Consider the following 26268-nt stretch of genomic DNA (forward strand, 5'->3'; position numbering starts at 1 on the left):
GCAAAGTGGATCCCTTGTATAGGCAAAGCAGGAAGCGGAGCCAATCAGCCGAAGAAGCATCTGTCTGAAGATAGGAGGTACAGACTAAGGGGTAGGCTGGCTCCCCCTACTGACCTGATGTAATGGCTATTTTCCACACAGAGCATTTACTCTCTTGACGTCACCGGTGTGAGCGGCGGGCCCCAGAGCAGTAGTGCAAAGCTTTCTTCCTTCAGCCTCACTTCATTTTATGAGGCAGGTGCCACCAGTAACCAGATTCCCTCCCAGAGGACTCTTCTCTTCTCCTCCCCGACAACTGAGAGCTAATACGGGTGAGATAGTAGGAGGGCGCAGCAATAGGAGAAACAATGTTTTGGGGGGATTTCAGGCTGTTTATGATTCTAATAACCCTGTTGTTAAGGGCCACATGCTATCAATGGATGAGTTAACATTTTCAACAGGAAACACTTGGTGTCCAGACCTGGGAGAGACAAGGACTTGCCCCAACTCGAGATGAAACACATCCTTATTACAGAGGCATAAGCTCTGGGAGTTGCCGAGCTTAGCTTTGGTCCAAGTAATCCCCTTTTTTCTGGTTCTGAGGATGGGGGGAGGTGACGGGGTGTGAAATAGGGTGATGCCTTTTGCTCAAAGGCAATCATACAGCTGTCACAGGCACAGCTTCCTATCAACCATGCTCACCACACCCCCCTCTCCCCACTCCGATTTGGTGCTACCCCTCCTCGTGCCCCACCGGTCTGCTCTCGCTACTGTTCCCCACGGTCAAGAACTGCTCTGCCATCCGAGACACTTGGGCCTCTCCCACTGTAGGGAGAACGCCCTTGGAGGTGTTTATGGCACTTTGCTGAGTGTCACAGAAAACTGAATACTGGCCTTCCCCCAGGCATAGGGATCCAAGTTGGGGACTGAGGGCCTTTCTTGAATGACCTCAAAAACTCATCCTAGGAAATGGATTGCCCAAAGGGGCCCATAGCAGGTCTTATGTCAAAAATATTCTGAATCAACAAGCCCTGACCAACTGACCCAATACTTTAGGAAATAGCAAGTGAAGGCATTGTCGTGCCACATCAGCTTCTCCTAGAACAAAGATTAGAGATGAAAGAGGGCTAAAGGGTCAGAGGCACACACGCTTTATAGCTTACTTAGATAGGGAAAACCCCCATCTATTACTTAGCACAGCAGTCACCTGAGACCCCCCCACCCCTCATGGAAGACCCACATCAGCATAATACTAACCTAACACCTGGCCCATCAACTACTCCATTACCTGGCACATCAGCGTAACACTAACCTATTACCTGGCTCATCAACTAACCTATTACATGGCAGGCATTAGTCACCTGAGACCCCACCCCTTGGATCACCCCAACTTAATAAAAGTGGGAAAAATTGGGTAGACGGGGCTCAGAATTTGGTGGTGAGACCCCTCTGAGCCCACCGACGAATAAACCTTGATTCTCCGACTCTCCGTGTGCCGCTCGGTTTGTCCTTGGGACCACTCGCTGTAACACTTGCTATAATAACTTCGGTCCCTCTTGAGTCATTTTTATCAACAGGCTAATTGTGAAGTAGACATCCCAATACCCAACAAAAGCAAAACCAAACTGAACAAAAGCAGACCCAGATTTCAATAACAAGGGAGCACTCTTCAGGCTCCAGAGGCATATAGTTTCCCAAAGTAAAAGACTGCCCTTGTTTGATGATGCGCCAAGAAACTCACTTAAAATTTTGGAATCTATTATGGTTCCTTCTTAAATCCTGTACATTTACCTTCTCAAAAGTTTTTATTTAGAAGGGCCAAAATTAAATGCGAAACATATTAATCAATACTGATGAATGGAGGGACATTATCACATTTGGCAAAATTGGCTCAAAATAAATAAATCATAAAAACTGCTCTCCTATAAAAACTTAATTCAGATCCGTAGGAATAAGAACCAGAGATCCAGCAGGCATTATACATCCCATAATTCAGGTACACTGCACAGAATTATACTATATCTAGCTATATCTAGTTCTCAATAAACCCCAGACATCTTAAAATCTTACAATTGAATAAAACTGCTGCCAATGTGTTCTCTTAGCTTAACAATGCAGCTAAAATAATTTGGAGACAAAGAAGTTAGAGCTATCATTGGACAGAAAGACATCTAAACCAAACCTTCAGAAAAGAGATCAGTATAGATATGATATAGACCCCAAACCATACACATACACTTTATTAGTTTCCTCTACAAGAGACAATAACATCAATCTTTTAAAACAGAAATCTCAGGTCATTTGAGAGGCGAAACAGATCCAAGGAAGGAAGATAAAAATTAAATACTTAGATGAATCCAAAGGCACTACGATTATCACCTAAAACCACTGCTGCAGCAGTAGTAGGCTAAGGAAGATTAAGCTACAGCAAATCATCTCATGGGAATGTTAGCAATTACATAGCAGGAAGCAAGTTTGCTTTCCAGAAGACTATGGTACAATGATCATTTGGGCCCAAGAGGATATTTGGCCAGGAAAAGGTCGAGATGGATGAAGGTAAGCCAATGGAAAGGAACAGGTACAAAGGAGAATCAGAGCTACACAGTAAAGCAGATGGTGATGGATCAGGCTTCTTCCTCCCAAGAAACATTTGTTGCACTAAGTGCTGCCTCCCCCCCTCCCCCCAACCCCCACCCAATGGCTGCTCAAGCTGAGCTGCCTGCTCCTGCCTTGTTGGGTGCTCAGCTACCAGGACTAGGTTTAGGGCAGCCCAGAGCTCTTGCTGTAAGTTAGCATTGATCTTGGACACCTTGTCCCATGTGGGTTGGCTCTGTTGCTAGTTGTTCTGAACAAAGAAAACCCTGAAGCATTCACATGAAAAGTAGTCTGAGCTTCCTTAATCACAGTCAAATACCTCTACACAACACCTTCAAAAGTCTAAAATCTTGCAGCAGCTGAGCTATAGTTAAAGCTGCAAGGCTCATAAGATCGAGGAATTCCAGTAGTTAATCTCAATCTGTCTTTCCCCATTTAGGATAAGCACTAATAGTTGATGTGGGATGTAGAAAGCTACACTGGAATTAAGCTAGGTCTTCTGCGGAGTTTGTCATCAAATACCAAGGGAAAACGGGGAGGGGGGGCGGGGGGACGGGGTTGTTTTTATTTTTAAAAAGCTTCAGAAGTTATTCTATTATAAAGGAACATGGCTGAACAGGTACGAAACAGATTCCCCGTTATGAGTTCTCCTGATGGCTTCTGCAAGGATCATGGAGATGTCGATCACCTAGGAAGGCAAGAAGGGCATCAGGTTAGTATCATATGGACAGAGGTAACTTGCCAATCTGTGGACACTGATGAGCAGAGCAGCCCAGTGCGTGCTCCTCCTCTTTTTTCAGATTTGCAAGATTTATTTCTACAAGAAGTAGATCTCTTGCTTTAATATGAGACTCACTGAAAGAATGTGGTTTTCTTTTATTATTATTTTTTAATTTCAGAATATTACAGGGATACAAACGTTTTAGTTACATCAATTGCCCTTGTACCATCTGAGTCAAAGCCACAAGTGTGCTCAACCCCCAGATAGTGTGCATTGCATCCGTTAGGTGTGAATTTATCCATCCCCTCCTCCCACCTGCTTGATTTCCAATGAATATTACTTCCATATGTACACATGAAGTTGATCGATTAGTTCCAATTTAATGGTGAGTACATGTGGCTTTGTTTTTCCATTCTTGTGATACTTCACTTAATAGGATGGGCTCTAGTTCCATCCAGGTTAATACAAGAGGTGTTAATTCACCATTTTTATGGCTGAGTAGTACTCCATGGTATACATATACCACATTTTATTAATCTACTCATGTATTAATGGGCACTCGGGTTGTTTCCTCATCTTTGCAATTGTGAATTGTGTTGCTGTGTACTCTTAAAAGTGCTACACTGTACTATTTCCCCTCAGGAGCCTGCACTCAGCTACTCTTCAGAACATCTGTAACATAACCACTTAGGAAAGTGGTGGAAATGCTAATGGGAAAAAAATCCCTGACTCTGGCTCATGAAAATGGTGGTGTATTGGCATTTTAAAGTCCTTAGGAATGAACAAAAAGAATATTTAAAGTGAAAAAAAATTCTTAAGAATGGCAACAATCCTCCAACTACATATATATATAAATTTCAGAAAGCTAATAGGTTACCGTACACATTAAAAAAAAAAAAAAAAAGGCTGGTCAAGTGAAGCAGTGGGAATGGAGAAGGAACAAAGGAATCTATAACTGGTTGTGATCAATTAGTTGTAAACACCACTGCACTTGGCCCAACCTGTACACATCTTTAATTAATGAAAGGTCTTATTCTTTCAGTGCAACAGCACTCAAACTTTAGTGTCTAACAATTACTTGGGGAATTACTTGAAAATACTGGTTCTAGTATTTCTGGTTTTGTAGTTCTTGGATGGAGCAAAGGAACCTACTTTTTTTTTTTTTTTTTTTGAGACAAAGTCTCACTCTGTTGCCCGGGCTAGAGTGAGTGCCGTGGCGTCAGCCTAGCTCACAGCAACCTCAAACTCCTGGGCTCAAGCGATCCTTCTGCCTCAGCCTTCCGAGTAGCTGGGACTACAGGCATGCACCACCATGCCCGGCTAATTTTTTATATATTTTTAGCTGTCCATATAATTTCTTTCTATTTTTTTAGTAGAGACGGGGTCTCGCTCCTGCTCAGGCTGGTCTCGAACTCTTGAGCTCAAATGATCCACCCACCTTGGCCTCCCAGAATGCTAGGATTACAGGTGTGAGCCACCGCGCCCGGCCAGGAACCTACATTTTAATAAGAACCCTAGGTCCAGAGCACACTTTGAGAAACACTAAAGTTCAATCATCGTAAAGGTTTCACATTGTGTCTACAGGGGCCTACAGTTATGAGTAAGACAAACATACTGTAAAGTATGGATTTGCAAACTGTACTGTGCATCAAAATCATGGGGAAAGCCTGTTAAAATACAGACTTCTTGGATCCGTCCTCCAGAGACTGAGGTCTAGCAATTTGAACTTCTAAATAGGTGATTTTTTTTTTTTTTTTTTACTTTTGGAACACAGATTCTGATGACAGACTAAACCCTAAAAGATCAAAGAAGGAAATCTTCAGAATCTAGACACCTAATTCAACATTACATAATCACCTCCTAAACACTTAGTGAAGTCTTGTTTTGCAATAATCTCACTCTCACCTGTATTTTGGAGCAATGCTTCATCTTGTCCTCCTGAGGTATGGTATTGGTGACTACTACTGCTTCAAAGCATGCATTGTTGATGCGAGAAATGGCTGGACCAGAAAAGATTCCATGAGTCAAGATAGCATAAACTCTGGTGGCTCCAGCTGAGAGGAGTCTACAGGAAAAGGAGTTCATATGGATTAATCTTACTTGTCACTACAGAATCTGAGTCAGGGAGAGGGAGTGTATTAGTCTGCTCGGGCTGCCATAATAAAATGTCATACACTGGGTGATTTAAATAACATTTCACTGTTCTGGAGGCTAGGAGTCCAAGATCAAGGTACAGACAAGGCCTTTTCTCTTAGCTTATAGGCAGCTGCCACCTTGCTGTGTGCTCACATGACCCCTTGTGAGTGGGCACAGGGAAAATACCAGCAAGCTTGTAAAAGCACTGATCCCACTGTGAGGGCCCTGCCCTCGTGACCTAATCCAATACTGAACACCTCCCAAAAGTAGTCTCCAAATATCATCACATTGGGGGTTGGGGCTCAACATACATGAATTTTGGGAAGACACAATTCAGTCCATACCAAGGAGAAAGAACAGCACTAAAATCTTACCTAAAGAGGTTTAGATTACTGTAAAAGGACTCTGGCACAGACATCAGTGCTTAACAAACTCCATCTCCTCTTCTTCCTAGGCATATAGCTGACCTACATTTCCCAGCCTCCCTTGCATAGTTTGGTGTGGTCGTGTAGCTTAATTTTGGCTATTGAAATGTGGGCAGATACAGATATATACCACTTTGTGGCTGGATTTATAAAAAATCTTCCACAAGTGATCCTCTGTGTTCCTTTCCCTTTCTGGCTGGCCAGAATGGAAATGTCTTCCAAGGTAATTTTGGAAGCCACATGTTAAAGATATAGCACTACAAAATTGAAAGAGTCTGCATCTCTGAACTATTGCTTAGAGAAAATGAGTCCAACCAGGAATACTTGCATTGGAGTGTGCCATAGACAAGGAGAAAACTATCATGTTAAAGCCACTGACATTTCAAGGTGTTGACCTGTGGCAGCAATTATTCCATTAACATAAGGATGAAATGGGTTTATAAACATAAACTCCAGAATCCAAGCCAGGAATCATTCATCGCCCATATATTTTGCAGGCACTGTGCAAGGCTCAGACACATGGAGGTTTAAAAAGACCGTTTTCATTAAAACAAAAAGCTATCACATGTAGGGTGCTCAGGGTGATGAAAAATAGATAGTGGTGATGGTTGTACAACACTATGAATGTAATTAATGTTATTGAATTATATTTTAAAATGGAAAATTAAGAAAATCTGAAAAAAAAGAGTAATTATCAATTTCTACGTAATCAAACCTAGGGTAATGAAAATCATCCAGAGCCACTTATCCCCTCAATTCAGTTCCAAAAAGAATCAGTAGGCTGAGGCATTCGGACAGCAGTTGTTAGCTTTGTTAGCTTTTTACTTCTAACCATCAGCCCCAGCACTACATACTCACTTGTCAGCTGCATGGCAGATTGTGCCACAAGTATCAGCCATGTCATCAACAAGGATGGCCACTCGATCTTTCACATCTCCCACTAGCACCATGCGGTCCACTTCATTGGCCTTCTTCCGTTCTTTGTGAATCAAGGCAAAGTCCACATTCAGCCGGTCGGCAATGGAGGTTACTCTACAAAACAAAGGGTGTTCATGTGTATGTGTGCTTTCTCAGACACAAGAAACAGCGTCTTAGCTGGACTCAGTGGCTCAAGCCTATAATCTCAGTGACTTGGGAGGCTGAGGCAAGAGGATTGCTTGAGGCCAGGAGTTCAAGACCAGACTGGGCAATACAGTGAGACCCCATCTCAACAACAAAAAAGCAAAAAACAAAGCCCAGATGTGACAACATGCAATCTGCAGTCCCAGCTACTTGGAAGGCTGAAGCAGGAGGATCGCTTGAGCTCAGGAGTTCAAGGCTGTAGTGAGCTATGATTGTGCCACTGTACTCTAGCCTGGGCAAGAGAGCAAGACCCTGTCTTTAAAAGAAAAAATAGACTAAAGAATGGACATGTTTTCTGGGGGAGAATACTCCTTGAAACCAAATAGTTCCCAGGGCTGGAAGAAAGCAACCATCACTGACTGACATCTCAAAGGCAGATGCCACAAACTGGGTTTTATAGGTTAATGCCTACATATCCCGATAGGAGTTTATGAATGTACTGGTCAAACTTAGATGAGCATTCATTCTTGGTAGGGGACACACCCTCACCAGTCCTGGGAAGCAGTATAATGCTAAAACACATTTTATGCTGTGGTCCCCAACCCATGCACCATGGCCCACCACTGGTCCATGGCCTGTCAGGAACCAGGCAGTGCATCACCGCCTGAGCTCTGCCTCCCCCCTACCCCCCTACCCTCCCCCGTCTGTGGAAAAATTGTTTTCCATGAAACTTAGGAACCGGTAGCACAGCAAGAGGCGAGCGAGACTTCATCTGTATTTACAGCCACTCCCCATCACTTGCATCACCCCCTGCTTGAGCTCTGCCCCCACCCCTACCCCTGTCCCCTGGAAAAATTGTCTTCCATGAAACTGGTCCCTGGTGCCAAAAAATTGGGGACTGCTGATTTAACGGATTGGCAGTAGAACAGATGAAAGAAGAGTTCATTAATGTAGGAGTGTGCAGACTGTCCCAATTTCTGCCATGGAAGACCTGTGACTGTGGATGGTGAGAAGTGACCCTGAAGCTGGCGGGAGAGTAGCAGTGTCTAGCCCGTTCCAATGCGTATGCCCTCATTGCTCCCCTCAGTGATGGTGGCAAAACATCCACCAACAGTCAGTGCCAACTGTACCTGGACACCAAGCTTGGGAGCTCCTTTTATGAAGGCTAGAAAGAAAGTTATCAAGAGGGCATCTCACTATACAGCCCCACGTATTTCTAAAATCAAAACGGAATTCTTATTACAAGATAATACAAACCAGACTAGAAGGTGGGATAGAAGACAAATGTGTTTCTGGACAAAGTATCACATAACTCAAACAGAAATCCATTCGGTGTAAATGACAGTGAGCTGCCCCAGTGACATGTTTGTTCATGCTCTGCTGTGACATCCCTGTCGTGCATGAAGAAGAGGCCTGTGCTTTGGGTTTTGGCCTGTTTTTTAATGTAGCATTGATCCAACTATAGCATTTTCTGTTTTCTTTGTGACTACAGGGTCACATAGCTGAGGTTTTTCTGTGAACCTGTGACCATATAATAAGGTTCGAACCACAACTTAGACAACATTTATACCTTGATCTAAATGAACTCCACCCTGTGCTCTCCATCACTACTGCTTAGGCACGTAACATCAATGTAACTAATTTGTTTGGAATGATTACTTACCCAAGGCAACGTGTGATCAGTTTAAGTGTCCTAAACTGTCCATACTCAATGGCCAACAAGCTCAGCGACCAGCAAAGCATAAAGAGGGCTAGAAAAAGTCACTCCTTACACCCTTGAGTGGAGAACTACTGGGCAAATGAAAATCACACAGGGATCTCCACCTAATCCCTGAACCCTGCCAAGACAGAAGTGATTCTGCAATCATATAGGCAGTAGGGGGGAAAAAAGTGGTAGCCACTCACTTAGAAAATACTCCATCGTTATAAGACTATTATAATGAAAAAGTAATCAAGTAGCAATGTTATCTACTAAAGGCAGTTCTCCTGTACTCAACTTTGGAAAGAAACTCCTTCTTCATTATTTCAAATGTGACTATTTTCTAAGCCCAAGGCAAGATATGAAAATAATGGCCAGTAAGTTAAGACAAGTATGATGACTACCAGTAGAGGGATGTTTTTTAGGCTCTGTCTCCAGTATTATAGATGGTAACTAGTGATTACATGGGGCTCACCAAGCCATACATCTGGCTGGATAGAATAACTCAATCTCTCAGCTTATCAGTTCTGTGGAAGCTACTGAAATAAAGAGGTTGTTGAGAAACAGTCATTGGAGATTTGAAATGCTTTTTGGAAAATTCTGAATTAGCTTTTCCTAATCATCTGTGTTTTGTAGCTCTTCATTCTATTTCCACAACAAGAAGAACATGTGAAATGCTTTTGAATGCATTACTAACGAGTGATCCACTAAGGAAATCAAGAGCTTAGTCTGCACCATGTGAGCTGGAAAGCACTGTAACTGGCAAGCCCTGGCAATCCGTTTGTTTAAAATTTTATGGTCTTGGCTTTAAATAAAAATACCACATTTTATTTTCCTTCCTGCTTGATTTTAATCCCCCCCCCCCAAATTAACAGCATTAAGAGGTATGGAAAAGCAAACTTGTCCACTAATACGTGGTTCATAGCAACTGCCATTCATTAGAAAACCAAATTTCCTATCCTTCAATAGGTTTATTGCAGTATTGCTAACTCTATAGTGCCAAGTTATTCATGTGTTGCAGTCAAGTCCACAATACCGTGACTATTTAGGGCCTTTTTTCTTTCTTGTCTTCCAAGTAGTGACTCAGACCAATAAAAAGAGGAGTAAGTAACACTATATTCAACCCATGTCCCAACTACTGCTATATCCATTCAGAAGTATACTTAAAAACCACCACTTGGATAGAAAGGCATCACCTTCTGACAGAACTGTCTGAAAGATTTTCCCAGTATATTGGTTACTACACTAATTTCAGCCATACCTCTTAGCTCCACCAGCATCAGGTGAGACAATAGTGCAATTCCTCCACTCAGAGATGTTCTCCCTTATCCACTTCAGGACAGCTGGCTCTGCATACAAATTGTCGACTGGGATATCAAAAAAGCCCTATAGAAAGAAGCTAGATCAGTTTTGCTTCATTTTCCTTCCCTTCCATTTATTTATAAATGGCTAACACAAAAAAGGTAGTTAACTTGTTCAATGAGTACCTTACTGCAACATTCAAATGGATGGGAAGGCATGCCCAGTGTGATAGATTATAAAAACGGCCTCCTTGAATCTAGGCTGTGTCAGAGAGCCCAGCCCTCAGCCAACCCACAACTGGCCATAGGAACATGGGTGAGTCCATGTGAATGGCCAAGTTCAGCCAAGACCATAAGAACTGCCCAGCCAACATACAGACTCATGAGTTAATAAATACTGCTTTATGCCAATAAATGTTGCATTGATTTGTTAAGGAGCAAAAAGCTAATTGATAAACCAGTTAGAGATGCTATGGTGTATAACTCAGTGGAAGCTATTTATAGTAAACAATCATAAAGAATAGCTAGAAGTCAGGAGATCTGTATTCTAACTCCAGTTGATACAAATTATAGCTGTGCTTCTCAAGTTGTTCCTTTCTATAAAATAAGTACAATCTCTTGTCCTATGTACTTCATTGAATTCCCATAAGCCTGAATGAAAGCCTCTTTGAAAAGCATAAAAATTGTGTTCTACTCCCCTTCCTCTAGGTTTATGCTAGAAAGTAGGTTCCAATATCTGTGGCTCTAAATTTAAGACCGTGAATATTCAAGGAAAATAATACTAGCAATAACACTTCCCATTTATGAATACATAGGTATGCACAGGCCCATACATAGGCCCATATATGATAGCATGGGCCAGGCATTATATCATGAATTTAACATATTATACTCACAAAAGTATGACCAGAGAAGTTAAGTAACCTGCCCAAGCTTACAAAGCTAGTTAAGCGTCAAAACCAGTATTCAAACGAGGTCTGATGCCAAAGTCTATGCTCTTCCCCATAATACCAGACTATCTCCCTATCCCACTACCTCAAATGACCAAGATCACGGAACTATGCTTAATGTGAATACATTTTAAAATGTTATTGATGTCTAGTTTATTTAAGCTGTACTTAGGCATAATTTTTGGCTTCTCTGTAGTCTTCAGCATCATCAGTACTCACCTCCTACCTTTCTAACCCCCAATATTTAGGTTCCATTGATACCTGTATTTGAGAAGCATGTAGGTCCATGGTGATAATATGATCTGCACCTGCTACAGATAGCATATTTGCAACAAGTTTGGCTGAAATTGGAGCCCGGCTCTAAATGGAGAGGAGGAAAGAGGAAAAAAAAAAGAAAAATGAAAAAGCCAATTAGAAAAACAATTCATTTGATCAAGAAACTATTTATTATACACCTATTTTTAAGGTACCATGCTACCGGGAAATTCACAGAAAGAGACGTGGCCATTGACTTTAAGAAGATTAAAATCTAGAACAAACATCAAGTACAATAGCACTTTTCCAACTCAGGACACTATTTCAATAAAGAAAATACCTTCCTAGCTTTCATTTTCTTAGCATACATATTTTCATCCTATTCAAATGTTTCCAATGCACAATTATTCAAATTAGGTAGACCCAAAAATCTTCTTAAAAAATAATTTAATTAAAATTTTTAGCACATGCATACTCAAACCTGTATAATATCTGATGTGTCAAAGTTTAAACACACATCAATAAAGAATGGAAATTAGAGTTTTTTGGTAAATTATATCACTACCGTACTCATCTGAAGGTTAACCTTCCAATAACCTTAAATCTCTTAAAAAAAAAAAAGATAAATATACTCACCACACTATAAAATAGAAAAGTCCATGCCCTTTAATTTATACTCTGTTGGAAAAAAATATCTGGCCTTTTCCCAGGCATTGTGCATGAAATTGGGCATTAATTACAATAGACTTGCAAAGTTTTATATGTGAAAACCAAGTATTCATAATAGACTTAACGTTTTATGAAGGTCATAACTAGGACCCCAATCTTATGACAGTTTGAGAGGATCTACATAGCTTTAAAAAAATATTCTATTCCACGGAAGTTGGTGCTTAGTCTTACTGATACAATTAAAAATACCAGTGAGCTAACTGAAAGTTACATATGTAGGACTGGAATAAAATATAGACTATAAATGCTGCTTTATGCAAACCAATTATTAATATGTCTATTATTTTGAATATAGGGCAATACCTAAGAAAATGTGATTTAAAAAATACCCCCTAAATATCAATCTGCTGGTTACAGAATTCTTTTGTGACTTTGGGACAGTGCTTGTTTCCCCTGCTTTAAAAAAAAAAACAAGATTCTGCTCCTACCTTATCCTTCTTATCCTGCCGGGCATACGGGAAGCATGGGATGACTGCAGTAACCCGGCTGGCTGAAGCAATCTTGCAGGCATTAATCATGATCAAAAGCTCCATTAAATTGTCATTGATTTCACCACAACCACTCTGAACAATGTAGACATCCTCTCCACGCACACTTTCGCCAATTTCCACACTGCAATGGGGAAAGAAAAACATAAAATAGATTTTTAAGTACTATACAGTCAGCCCTCCACTTCCTTGGGTTCCACATCCATGGATTCAAGCAACCGCAGATCACAACCTGTGAGATGAAATACAGGCTGCCTGCCGAAATTATGGTCCAATTATTTGTAAGTACTTTAGACTAACATTAGCCAATCTTTTTCATGTCGTGTCGCGTGTAGAAAATGGTAATATTTGTATACTGCACTGGAGTAAATTGAACCAGTGAACTGCTTCTGCGTATAGGGGTCCTCCGGGGATTACCTGAAGTCTAAGGGCTCAGTATCCACATGTAGCTGTAACCCATTCACAGCATACTTACAGGGAAGCTATGCTTCTTAGACCTTACTGTCTATAGAAGTATAGTTAGTCATCTCTCGGTATCCAAGGTGGATTAGTTCCAGGACCCCCCTTGGATACCAGCATCCACTGATGCTCAAGTCCCTTATGTAAAATGACAGTATTTGCATATAAACTATGCGTACCCTCCTGTATACTTTAAATCATCTCCAGATTACTTATAATACCTAACACAGTGTGAATGCTATATAAATAGCTGTTATACTGTATGTTCAGAAAGTAACGACAAGAAAGTCCGTACATGTTCTATACAGGTGCAATTTTTTCCAAATATTTTTGATCTGCAGTTGTGATGTGCATATAAGCCTGATACATCACCTGTGACTGTTACATATTCCACATGTAACAAAAGTAGAAATATCATAAGGAATGAACTGCTACTGTTCCATAATGACACTTTATACAGAAGACAGTACCACCTCCACCATATTGGCAATTCACTCAATAAATATCAAATGTTCATATGCTAGTCACTGTGCTAGGTTCCACGGAAACAATGGTGAATAAAACAGATGTGGTCCTTGCCCTCATTCTGTGCTAACTGTACTCTGATCCAATCAGTGAGTCTTGTTTAATAAAGCTCCATAGGAAAGTTACTCCAGTTATGGAGTAGGGCTACTATTTTACCACAAAGTTTTAATACCCATACTTGGGTCCCTACCAAGAAAAAGTTATGATCTAAAAAAAAAAAATCCACCTCAGTGACACCTTAAACAGCACCATTTTCCCAATAGATCCCCTAGGTGAGGGAGGGGTATGTATATGTATAGGCAAGGAGTAGATCAGAATGGCTCTAGCACTCTGGGATGCCGAGGCAGGTGGATCCTTTGAGCTCAGGAGTTCAAGACCAACCTCAGCAAGAGCGAGACCCCATCTCTACTAAAAAAAAAAAGAAATTAGCTAGACAACTAAAAAAAATATAAAAAATTAGCCGGGCATGGTGGCACATGCCTGTAGTCCCAGCTACTTGGGAGGCTGAGGCAGTAGGATCGCTTGAGCCCAGGAGTCTGAGGTTGCTGTGAGCTAGGCTGATGCCACAGGGCAACAGAGTGAGACTCTGTCTCAAACAAAACAAACAAACAAAAAAAACCAAAACCAAACAAACAAACAAACAAAAAACGGCTGACAACCCCTATTGAGCAAGAGAAAAATTTTCTGCTTGAATCAAAAGGCAATAATAAAAGATCCAGACCTTTATCTCACTCTAAGTGCTATCTTCTGCCTGGTTTCAGGAACTATCCACTGTCCCTTGCCTGTCAGGATCACTTTTACCCCATTCCTCTCTCCCCAAACAAAACTTCAAGGAGCATTACCTCAAGGAGAATTACCTCAGCAGAGGTAATTCGATTGCCAGAAGAAGCTGACATAACAGATAATCATTTATTCATTTCTAACCCACATAGCTATTGAAGTGATCCTACTTTTATTATAAGAATGGGCTTTTAAGCACTGAAGGCTGTCTCATGGCTGCTTCCTTTCACGTCTTCCTGACAAATGGGTTTATTTTGCTTCTGAACCAGTCTTTTTGGCTAAGATGCCTATGGAAGCCCTCCAACAGCTGTTGGGTCTTTTTTTCCTACTAATTTCACTTTTCATATAACACCATCAAAATAAAAACTGTAAGCATTTTTTAAAAAAGAATGGCGTTAGTTTGTACTGTAAAGCAAGAAAAATAAAAGCAAATAGAAAAAACCAGCTGAGCTTCCTGGCAGCCAGAACAAAAAGGAAAACACATTAGTTTAGGATATCTGAACATAAATCTTCAGGCACTGAATTCAGTAAGTATTTTATACCACGTATGCTTATGCTAAAAGTGCATTATTTGCTCAAGTCAAGAATCTAAGTTCCTACCTCAAGAAACTAGGAAAAGAGCAAAATAAACCCCAAGGCAAGCAGAAGGAAGAAAATAACCACAAGAGCTTAAGTCACTAAAACTGAAAACAGGAAACAGAAAAAAGTCAATGAAACAAAAAGCTGGTTATTGAGGGGAGGGAACTATCAATAAAACTGATAAACCTCTAGGAAGACTGACAAAAACAGCTTCACTGGAGAATTCTACCCAAGCATTGAAAGAAGAATTAACACCAATTTTGCGCAATCTTTTCTAGAAAACAGATGACGAGGGAACACTCTCCAGCTCATTTTATAAGGCCAGTATTACTCAGATACCAAAACCAGACAAAGGCAATGTAAAAAGGAAAACTACAGAGGGGGAGGAGGAGAAAGGTGGATGTGGTTACGACGGGAAGGACCCTTACAGTGATAAAACCATTTTATGTCTTGACTATATCAATGTCGATATGCTGGTTGACACGATGTACCCTAGTTTTGCAAGAAAATTATAGTTTGGGAAACTATGATTGGGAACTTTGGGACAAGTGGATAATGGGCTCACTGGATCTCTGTACTATATTTTACAAGTGCATGTCAATCTATGATTATCTCAAAATTCAATTTCAACAAAAAGTACATTATTATACTCTGTGTATACTTGAGTAAACCACTGCTGGAGCCCTCAGTGAAACCTGAGGTCAGAAAAGCATAACTAAAAACAACAGCACTTCTGTAGTCAATCAAAAAGAACTTAGTCTAAGGCCGGGCGCTGTGGCTCATGCTTGTAATCCTAGCACTCTGGGAGGCCGAGGCGGGTGGATCGCTCGAGGTCAGGAGTTTGAGACCAGCCTGAGCAAGAGCGAGACCTCGTCTCTATTAAAAATAGAAAGAAATTATCTGGCCAACTAAAAAAATACATAGAAAAAATTAGCTGGGCATGGTGGTGCATGCCTGTAGTCCCAGCTACTCGGGAGGCTGAGGCAGGAGGATCGCTTGAGCCCAGGAGTTTGAGGTTGCTGTGAGCTAGGCTGACGCCACGGCACTCACTCTGGCCCAGGCAACAGAGTGAGACTATCTCACAAAAAAAAAAAAAAAAAAAAAAAAAAAAAAAAACTTAGTCTAATTGTATTATTTTCTAAGAAACTATATTATACTGTGAGGGAACTTGGAGAATAGTTAATTCGAGAAATTGCTCATTTCAAAATATTTTCTCCCTAGCTTATACACTGGCCATACTCTCTTCCTTACATTCCTTGAATACACCTGTTTCTACTTCATGGCCTTTACACTTCTCCCCACTACCTGGAATGTTCTTCCTACAGCTACCCTCCTCACTTTTCAGGTCTCAAATCAAAATACCTTCTTTCCCTGACCATCTTATCAAAAGTGACCGCCCAGAGAACCTGTAAAATTAAAAGTGACTTAAAAATCATATCAACCAATTATACCTGTATGGACCTTATTTACATACTGTTTCAAACAAAAAAACCCCACATTTATGAGCTGGGGAAACTGGAACACTGGCTAGTTATTTGTCATTAAGGGATTACTGTTAATTTTTTAGGTGTGATAATGGTATTGTGGTTACTAAAATATACATGGGGGACATAACACCTGTGTTTGCTTCAAAATAATTCAATTGTGGGCATTATGTGTGAAGGGGCAATAATAGATGAAACAAGAATAGCTGTAGGCCGGGCGTGGTGGCTCACGCCTTTAATCCTAGCACTCTGGGAGGCCCAGGCAGGAGGATCAAGGCAGGAGGGAGGATCGCTTCAGCTCAGGAATTCAAGACCAGCCTGAGCAAGAATGAGACCCTGTCTCTACCAAAAAGAAAAAGAGAAAAAAAAAAGAAATGAAAAAACAACAACAAAAAACCCCAGCCAGGCACTGCAGCGTGTGCCCATAATCCCAGCTACCCAGGAGGCCGAGGCAGGACAGTTTACAGCCCAGGAGTTTGAGGTTGCAGTGAGCTACAATGACACCACTGCACTCTACCCAGGGCGACAGAGTGAGACTGTCTCGGCAAAAACTAACAAGGCAACTGAGCACCCACTCCCCTCACAACCCCAACCCCTTCAAAAAAAAAAAGTAGCCAAAAATTGATAACTGCTGAAATGTATGATGGGTACCGGGAGTAGGGAGTGATCATTATACCATTTTCTCTATTTCCATATATGTTTGAAATGTTCCGTAATAAAAAGTTAAAGTGATTCCCCGCCCCGCGCCCCCCCTCCCCCGGGGTATTTTCTCATCACCCTGGTTATTCCCTTTAGAACACTTACTACAATTTCTTATCACCTTATTATTTATATACGTGTTTACTGTCTCTCCTCCACTAGAATGCAAGCTCTGTGAAAGCAATAACCAGATCAGTCCCACCTACTGGTGTCCCCAGCCAGCCAGTGCTAAAACCATGAAAAATGGATGCATGAACGGATATATGAATGAATAAACATCCTTCAGAATTAGCTGCCCCTTGTCCCCATTCGTTTTAGACAGATTATAAACTGGCTTCAGGCCTGCTATTGGGAAAATTTAGAAGGCTGACTTTTATCATCCTTCACAAAATAATTAATTTTGCCTCTACAATAGAGGCAAGTGTGGACATGTTTCTTTAAAAGGTTTTGACTGCTCATACTCTTTTGCAGATACTTGTATGATATTTAATTTGGGGTAGAACTATAACCTGATAGGCTCACCAGGGTGATAGTGACAAAGAATTTTATGGCATGATCCTTAAATACTGGTGCTGAGTAAGATAATGAACAATATAGCAATTTTGTGAACCTCCACGTAGCTGAAGTGATAGAGTGATCTACCTTTTTTGTTCTAATTTATGAATACTTAACTTGATTCAGCTTTTATATGAACTTTGCCTTACCTTCAGTTATAAAAAGTAAAAGGGTAAGTATCTTTTATGCTGAGCATATTTTATTAATCACAAGATCAGCCTTAAGAAACAATTGAATCTGTTTGAAATACCAACTATGCCAATGTCAAAATTGCTTTCTGAAGACATTCTTCAACAAAATTCAAATAGGCAACAGGGAGCCAGGAAGGGCTTTCTAGAAGGACAACTTTCATGTTTTCCAAAATTAGGCCCTAGAATGGTACAGTCCAATATGGTATCCACTGGCCTCATGTGGTTACTGAACACCTGAAATGTGGCTAGTGTGACCCAGGAACTGAACTGATATGTGCTGTTTAAGTATAAAATAGGTACTTTATTTGAACAACTACAAAATGCAGAAAACTTTAATCCTGCCCACATTCATCACTCATACGTCACATCCTTGACCAAATTCTCCATTTCCCTGGGTGGAGGGAGTCAGGCACATTGATTTCCAATAATGTCAACTTTGCCCTCTACATCTAGTATCAGAAATCTATTGAACTTGTTTTTGTCAAGAACACAAATGTTATCTGTGCTCCAGGCATTCACTTGCCAGATCCAGGTGGTTTGTTAGGAGTTAAGAGAACAAATGTAATTTGACCATTGATCCAAAACAGTATAAGGGACAGGCTAACTATCTATTCCTCTGTTTTTAAAGCTTTATTATTATCAAGTAAGACCAGAAAGCAACAATACTTAGACCATGGTGGCTTATCTCCCTTTACTAATGCCTCAAATATCAGTCAGTATAAATAATACCCACATTTGGAGCTGTCATCTGGGAGGGGGACATACCTGCAGTGGTGATGAAATATTCCATATCCTGATCTACACAATGGTCATTATGAATGATTTCCATATGTAAAATTCTGTACATTGAAAATTTGTTCATTCTCTCCATTCATGTTATAATTCAATTAAAAAGTAAAGATTGTAAAAAAAACCCCACAAAATTGCTATATTGTTCATTATGTTACTCACCATACCAATTTAAGAATCCCACCCATAAAATTAGCCTTATGAAAATAAAAGCTCCATAATCCCAAGCTAGCTGACAGTAAAAAAAAGAAAAGCTACATAATCCATTGCATACGCCTTTATCCCTCTGGCTGCCAGGAAGCCCAGGGATACAGTTAAACTAACACCAAACTTTAGTAATCATTTTATGTCAAATTCTAGGCACAATTAGTGTAGTCCATCATTCCACATGGCTTCTTAAACTTGTGACTATTGTGAAACACACTTCAGATCCTTTCTTAAAAGCAGGCAAGGTATTAGTTATAAAATTAAACATCAGACAGGATAAGCTAAATATATAGCTTTAGCAGGAGATTCTTTTAAAAATAATATATTCTAACATCACATAAGGCTTGAAGAATATTTTTAAATCACTTTATCAGCTCACCACCCAATACAATTACTAGTATCATTTTTGTTATTACATGTCAGATGTTTCCCAAGGTCAAACTTAAAACTAAAATTTACCCTCACCATAGAAAGATATTTGTTATGATGAAGCACGTATCTTATAACTTGTACAAGTTATTTAACTGTTAAAAATAAGATGGTACAAGTAAACTTAGGATATTGACTTGTTTTACTGTGTATAATTCTAATTTTACTTATTAAGACCAATTTTTCCCTCTAGTAGTACTGCTAGACATATGGACTTCCACAAAGTCTTAAGAAGTCCATGAACTACACTCATTATACAGCTTGGTCAATAAATGATTTTTGGTTTCCTCTAAATCTAAGAGATGAGGTATGGCAGCACTTGATGGAAGAACAGTTGGGCCTAAAACCTGTTTGCTCCTAATATAATCTATTAGGCAGAAAGACCCAGTTCAGCAATTTAAAGGATAACACTCTTTGTTCTCTTCCTCTAGTTAATGGAGTGCTCTCCAAATGGCTTTGCGCCAATCATTCTCCCAGCTGTTTTGGAGAGGCGAGAGGACTGATTATGCCCATCCAATCAGTGAGAAAACTAGCTTCTCTTTTTCCCTTCCCTTTAGCATTAGGAATAAGTGCATCCAACTGGCACGGAACGTTAAAATATACAAAAAGGAAATATAGCTAACCTAAAAGGCAGATGGTATTAAGAAAATCTCAAGAATTCAGACTATGGAGATGTTGGCATGTGCAAAATACGTGGGATTAACTAACCAAAAGGTACGGTTCTTAGGAAAATCCTAGGCAACTGAAGTTGAAGTCTTCCTCCTCTCAGCCAATACAAAATTAACCAAATAAACTGTAGTTATTTACTAATATTGAAGAGAACAGAGTCAGAACAGAGTCAAAAGTTTGGTATATCCAAAAGTTCTGAAAGCCTGGTGAGGTATCATGTAAGCAAAAATTTAAGAGAATCATACACAGAGTTGAGCAAGTTACTTAACCTTGAATCTTAGTTCCCTCCTCGGTAAAATAGAGATATTGAGTAACTTCTCATAGCAGTTTTGAGAGAATTAAATACAATGTACACAAAGTGCTTAGCATGGAAACTAGCACACCTTTAAACATTCACTATACATCAGATATTATCAATATTGTTATGGATGATGAAACTGGAGATTAGTTCAACTTTTCTGGGAAGCAATTTGGCAATAGGTATCAAAAGCCTGAAAAATGGTGTATACCCTTTAACCTAGTAATTCCCCGCCTAGGAATTTATTACTTCTTTTTTAAGAGACAGGGTAGAGTGCAGCACAATCATGGCTCCCTGCAGCCTCAAACTCCTGGGCTCAAGCAATTCTCGCCTCAGCCTCCAGTCCCAGGCTTGTGCCTGGGACTACAGGCACAAGCCACCACACCTGGCTCCTCCCTAGGGATTTAGTCTAAGGAAATTATCAGACATAGTCAAAGATTTATATTCAAGGATTTTCATATAAAATCATTAGATCAAAAATTGGAAATATCCAATTAACAGGGACTTAGTTATCTAAAATTACAGTATATGGCTCATACCTATAATCTCAGCACTTTGGGAGGCCAGGGCAGGAGGATCGCTTGAGGCCAGGATTTCAAGACCAGCCTGCGCAACATAGTAAGACCTCATCTCTGCAAAAAAATTTTTTAAAAAGCATCCAGGTGTGCTACCACACACCTGTAGTCCCAGTTACTCAGGATGCTGAGGTGGGAGGATCACTCGAGCCCAGGAGTTTCAGGCTGCAGTGAGCTATGATCATACCATCGCACTCCAGCCTGGGTGACAGAACCAGACCCTGTCTCAAAAAATAAGGCCGGGCGTGGTGGCTAATGCCTGTTTTGTTGTTACCCTGTTGATCAAATCAGAGCACTGCCCACAATCTTACAGATACAGTCATCTGGGCCGGGTGCGGTGGCTCACGCTTGTAATCCTAGCACTCTGGGAGGCCGAGGCGGGAGGATTGCTAGAGGTCAGGGGTTCAAGACCAGCCTGAGCAAGAGCAAATCCCCCCACCCCCCGTCTCTACTAAAAATAGAAAGAAATGATTTGGACAGCTAAAAATATATATAGAAAAAAAAATGAGCCAGGCACGGTGGCACATGCCTGTAGTCCCAGCTACTCGGGAGGCTGAGGCAGAAGGATCACTTGAGCCCAGGAGTTTGAGGTTGCTGTGAGCTAGGCTGATGCCATGGCACTCTAGCCCCTGCAACAGAGTGAGACTCGATCTCAAAAAAAAAAAAAAAAAAAAATATCGGCCGGGTGCGGTGGCTCACGCCTGTAATCCTAGCACTCTGGGAGGCTGAGGCGGGTGGATCATTTGAGCTCAGGAGTTCGAGACCAGCCTGAACAAGAGCAAGATCGAGGCCCCGTCTCTACTAAAAAAATAGAAATAGCCAAACACCCACTAAAATATATACAAAAAATTAGCCAGGCATGGTGGCACATGCCTGTAGTCCCAGCTACTGGGGAGGCTGAGGCAGGAGGATCACTTGAGCCCAGGAGTCTGCGGTTGCTGTGAGCTAGGCTGATGCCACGGCACTCTAGCCCCAGGGAACAGAGTGAGACTCTGTCTCAAAAAAAATAAATAAATAAAATAAAATAATGGTATAACCATAAGACTACACAGCCATTTCAAATCATATAGACTAGCTAGGCATAGTGGTGCGCACCTATAGTCCCAGCTACTCTGGAGGCCGAGGCAGAAGGATCCCTTGAGCCCAGGAGTTTGAGGCTGCAATGTGCCATGATCGTGCCTGTGAACAGCCACTACACTCTAGCCTAGGCAACAAAGTGAGACCCTGTCTCTTAAATTTTATTTAACTAAATAACTTTAAAAAATCGCATAGACTAAATATTAAAGGGAGAAACTACTCAAAATATATTGCTAAATGAAGAAAACTATTTTTTTGTCACTTATCATTGAGTTGTTTATTCTTTTTTTTTATTTCATCTTGTTATGGGGGATACAGAATTGCAGGTTACATATGTTGCTCCTGTACCGCCTTTCCCCCCAAGTCAGAGCTCCAGGCGTGTCTGTTCCCCAGGTCGTGCACATTGCACCCATCATGAGGTATATATCCCTCCCTTCCCCACCCCCCCTTCCCGAGTCAGCACCTTCAAGTGTTACCACTCCCCAAACGGTGCGCAATGCACTCATTGTGTAGGCATACCCCCATCCCCTCCCCCACCCCCACCTCAGTCTGATATCCGATTGGTGTCCTTCCCAGATTTGTATTTAGGTGATGATCAGGGAGAAGAAAACTATTAAAAGTAAAAAAAAGTATATAAAAGACACACATATATAACAAACATCTGGGAGGCCATAAATCAAAATGTGAACAGTTTATCTTGGGTGATAGAATTATGAGAGATATATTTTTTCCTTCTGTCTTCTACAAAGGTTAAGGATTCAAATCCAGGTTCCCTGATTCCAGCACCTTAACTTTTAACCTCTATTTCTGTATGTTTCCTAAATAACTAGACAGCTGAGGATAATCCTGATTTCAGAAGAAAAGCTACTCTGCTCAAGAGAGCATCAACCCCTCAGATTCTGCCAAATTATAGGAAATAGCAAAATTGTTTTTTTCCAACAGACGCCCCACAGCACCTACTGAGTTGCCCTGTCCATGACCTTTAGATCCCAAGAGTCACCCAGGGGAGCAGTTATGATGTCTGCAGCATAGAAAAGACAAAGGTTGGGGGGAGCTCCACAGATAGCATATTTGACTATGTTAAATGAAGATTTCTGAATATCTAAGGATCCAAAAAGCTAATGATTAAGCCAGAACCAAGGAAACCTAGCCAGTCAGCAATTATCCATGTTGGGCTTATTCGAAATCAACTTCCACTGAGAAAATGAGGTTGTTTTCCCCCTCCCCTCACGCAATATGGCCTCAGGTGCTGGTATGTTGCATTATGCAGAAGGATTAAGACAAGGAGAAAATAAACTGTTCATATTTTTCCTGGGAGCATAGGAAAAGGATTAAATAACCACAGGGGCCAAAGAAAATCTCCAAGTGAAAAACATTCTTGTCCCCTAGCTATACTGCCATTCACAACAAAAGTCTGGTCCTGTTTTGTATTCTTAACGAAGGTCCATGATGTTTGGTCAAGGCTAAAGACTGAGCAGCATGTAAGCCTCTTTTGCTTGAGGTACAGGCTGGTTACAGATGGCGGTGTTTATAGTACATTTGCATCACAATCATTGGCACAATAATCCAGGAACCTGTCCATTACAGTAGACATTACTTTTATCACTTTGATCTTTAAAAAGATTAGGGGAGGGCTGGGTCAAGTTGCTGACGGGAGGATCACTTTAAGGTCAGAGGATCACTTTAAGGTCAGAGGCTGGGAGACCAGCCTGAGCTAGACCAGCCTGAGCAAGAGTGAAACCCCATCTCTACTAAAAATAGAAAAAATTAGCTGGGCATGGCCGCAGCTGTAGTCCCAGCTACTCCGGAGGCTGAGGCAGGAGGACTGCTTGAGCCCAGGAGTTTGAGGCTGCAGCCTGCACTCTACTCAGTGCGAAAGAGCAAGACCCTGTCTCAAAAAAAAAAAAAAAAAAAAAAAAAAAAAAGATAAGGGCAGTTACACTTGGAAATCGGTTTAAAGAAAAAAAGTAAACAAAAGCATTTAAGAAAAAATGTTCAAAGTAATGTAACAAACTATTAGGTGAAAACTTTTCCCTTAACAGATGACTGTATCGGTTTGTTTGGTTTTTTTCTTGTTGTTTGTTTGTTTTTTGAGACAGAGTCTCGCTTTGTTGCCCGGGCTAGAGTGAGTGCCGTGGCGTCAGCCTAGCTCACAGCAACCTCAAACTCCTGGGCTTAAACGATCCCACTGCCTCCGCCTCCTGAGTAGCTGGGACTACAGGCATGCGCCACCATGCCCGGCTAATTTTTTCTATATATATATTTTAGTTGGCCAGATAATTTCTTCCTATTTTAATAGAGACGGGGTCTCGCTCTTGTTCAGGCTGGTCTCCAACTCCTGACCTCGAGCCATCCTCCCGCCTCGGCCTCCCAGAGTGCTAGGATTACAGGCGTGAGCCACCGCACCCGGCCCAGATGACAGTATCTGTAAGATTGTGGGCAGTGCTCTGATTTGATCAACAGGGTAACAACAAAACACAAAGTACACCTATCAGAACCAGAAGATCCTGCATTTAAGTGGAAGAGTTATTGAAAGAATCAGGTAACCAAGTTATCTCTAAGATGGTCCCATGGCGCAGGTACACGGTGGAAGTGAGGGAGAGGAAGCAAGTTTTAGTGGTAAGGCAATGAAAAAAATTGAAGGTGCAATGCACTGTCCAATCCCGGTCTTCCACTCCATTATCTGTCCTCAATTATCTTAACATTCAGGTATAAAAATGTTTCCTAAATTCCCCACCCTAAGAGAAGAGGAGTGCACAAGTGCAGGGTACACTCTATTACCAAAAAATATGCTTTTGCCATTTTCGGTACCACGAGCTGCATTGGGGAAGGTCAAAGATTCCAGAATTAAAGTCCCCTAGACTTTCTGGATGGCTCAAGCTGAGATGCTGGCTGTCAAGGATGCAGAGTCAATGCATCACTTTATCCGATCAACTAGATTTATGGCTCCGATTACGCAGTAGATGATTCTAAAAATGTGAAAGCCCAACGCTTGCCGATCTAAGGGAAGTCCTCTGTAGTAATTTTGGCGCCCACAGTATATAGTGCCAGTTTCTCCCAACACCAAACTGGACCCATACCATTTCAAATGAAGAAGCTACTTAGACACTAGGAGAAAGACCAGGGAGGCTCACTACGCGGACGGTTCTCCAGTGTAAGCTAGTCCAAGAGCCGAAGCAAACCCAGTCCTAGCATGGGTGGCTCAAAAGCGAAGCAAAGCCACGTGTCCCCTCCCGTCGATCCAGGCAGCCACCATCCACTGGGTTCTCCAGCCCTTGCCTTTAAACCCAGCAGCCTCGCCTCATGCTCCATCTTGACTCCACCCCACCGCACGGTGAGAATGAACGTGACCCTCCCGCAAGAGGTAACATAACGGAAACAGCCCAAGGGGCACACTCTCCACAGAGCTTCCCCCTTTCCCCCTCCCTCAGTCCCTCGGAACTCAGGCGGCGGCCCCATCCCCTCTACGCCCCGCTGTTCGGGCGGGTGAGGTCAGATCGGGGTCCCAATTTGGCCCTTACCAGGTCTCCTGGTTGCTGAATTTCTTAGTCACCACCTTGCCTAGCTCCAGGCCCAGGCGGTCGGCAATCTTCTGGGATAAATCCTGGTGGGAGCTGCCGCTGAAGATTTTGATGTTCGGCATCTTGTCCAATTACCCTAGGCACTCTTCCCTAAGCGATCACTGCTGCGGCGGAGACAGGAACCAAAGTCTGCCCAGAGACTCAATGCTAACCTCTTCGTGCTGCTACTCCGCCATCTTACATTCCCGCCCCGCGCGCGGCTCTAAATTATCCAGCGCCGGGGAGGCGGGGTTAGCAGCGAAGTCCACACCCCCCCCCGCCCGGATTAGCTGAGCGGGAGCGAGGGGCCGGCCCCTCCCTGTAGCTCGGCCTCCCTCCGGTTCTCCAGGTATTGGCTGGAGCGCATGAGGTGGGCGGGGCTACTTCTTGGCCTCGCCCCCTGTAGCTAAGCTGCCCGGAGAGCTGACTGGAGCGCGGGGAGATGACTGGGGGTGGAGGGACGTGGGTGGAGGGATGACGCGGAGATCATTCCCGCTAGCGGGAAATCAGCCACGCTTGCTTTTTTTTTTTTTTCTTCCTCAGCGCGAGAAAGTAAGTCTGGCTCTGGTTTACAGTTTGCTTTAAAAAAATCTATTCATCAGGATGGCAGCCACATGAGTTTGCATGTTTCTGAACACCATTTTTCTCTCTTAATAAGGATGGGGCTGAATTAAAGCACTTTTACATCACAGAGGCGCATCCAAAGGGCTTGTTTGCCCTTTGCAATTGAACAGCCTGAAAGACAAATCTTAAGGGGAAAAGTGACTGAAGGCATGCCACCTGAATCATCCAGAGGCACTGCCAGAGAAAGTTGCGTTTTGTTTCTTAACGCTGCGACCAAGTATATTCAAACAAGTGAAGGACTGTGGATTTTCCAAAATATCTAGGCAATAAGGGTCTGATTTATGTTACTCTTGGAAAGGAAAGAAAAAACAATGCAATGGAACTTCAGATGAGGAGTCCTGAAGAGATCAGAAAACCCGGTTTTTAGTCCAGTCTCCCTCCTGTGAGCTTCGAAGTCATATCTGCATTTTGTTAACGAGGCTTTTGCA

At 41.8% G+C, this 26268-nt stretch overlaps 1 protein-coding gene across 3 annotated transcripts; it reads right to left on the bottom strand.

The window, feature by feature from the left end:
- Positions 1–1874: 1874 nt before the first annotated feature.
- On the bottom strand, positions 1875–25404 carry PRPS1 (phosphoribosyl pyrophosphate synthetase 1). Of its 3 annotated transcripts, XM_069462909.1 has the most exons (8): positions 25178–25404; positions 12281–12464; positions 11689–11697; positions 11130–11228; positions 9879–10003; positions 6715–6888; positions 5201–5360; positions 1875–3262 (listed from the first exon to the last, which is right to left on the bottom strand). In XM_069462909.1, exons 1-8 carry the CDS (start codon positions 25297–25299, stop codon positions 3170–3172), a joined length of 966 nt encoding a protein of 321 aa, XP_069319010.1. In that variant the 5' UTR covers positions 25300–25404; the 3' UTR covers positions 1875–3169. The 3 variants fall into 3 exon arrangements, with proteins under 3 accessions (XP_069319010.1, XP_069319009.1, XP_069319008.1); XM_069462908.1 differs by lacking the exon at positions 11689–11697 and having other exon boundaries at positions 11130–11230; positions 12274–12464; XM_069462907.1 differs by lacking the exon at positions 11689–11697 and having other exon boundaries at positions 1877–3262.
- Positions 25405–26268: the final 864 nt, after the last annotated feature.

Source organism: Eulemur rufifrons, chromosome 30 (assembly GCF_041146395.1).
Source record: "Eulemur rufifrons isolate Redbay chromosome 30, OSU_ERuf_1, whole genome shotgun sequence".
Lineage (NCBI taxonomy): Eukaryota > Metazoa > Chordata > Mammalia > Primates > Lemuridae > Eulemur > Eulemur rufifrons.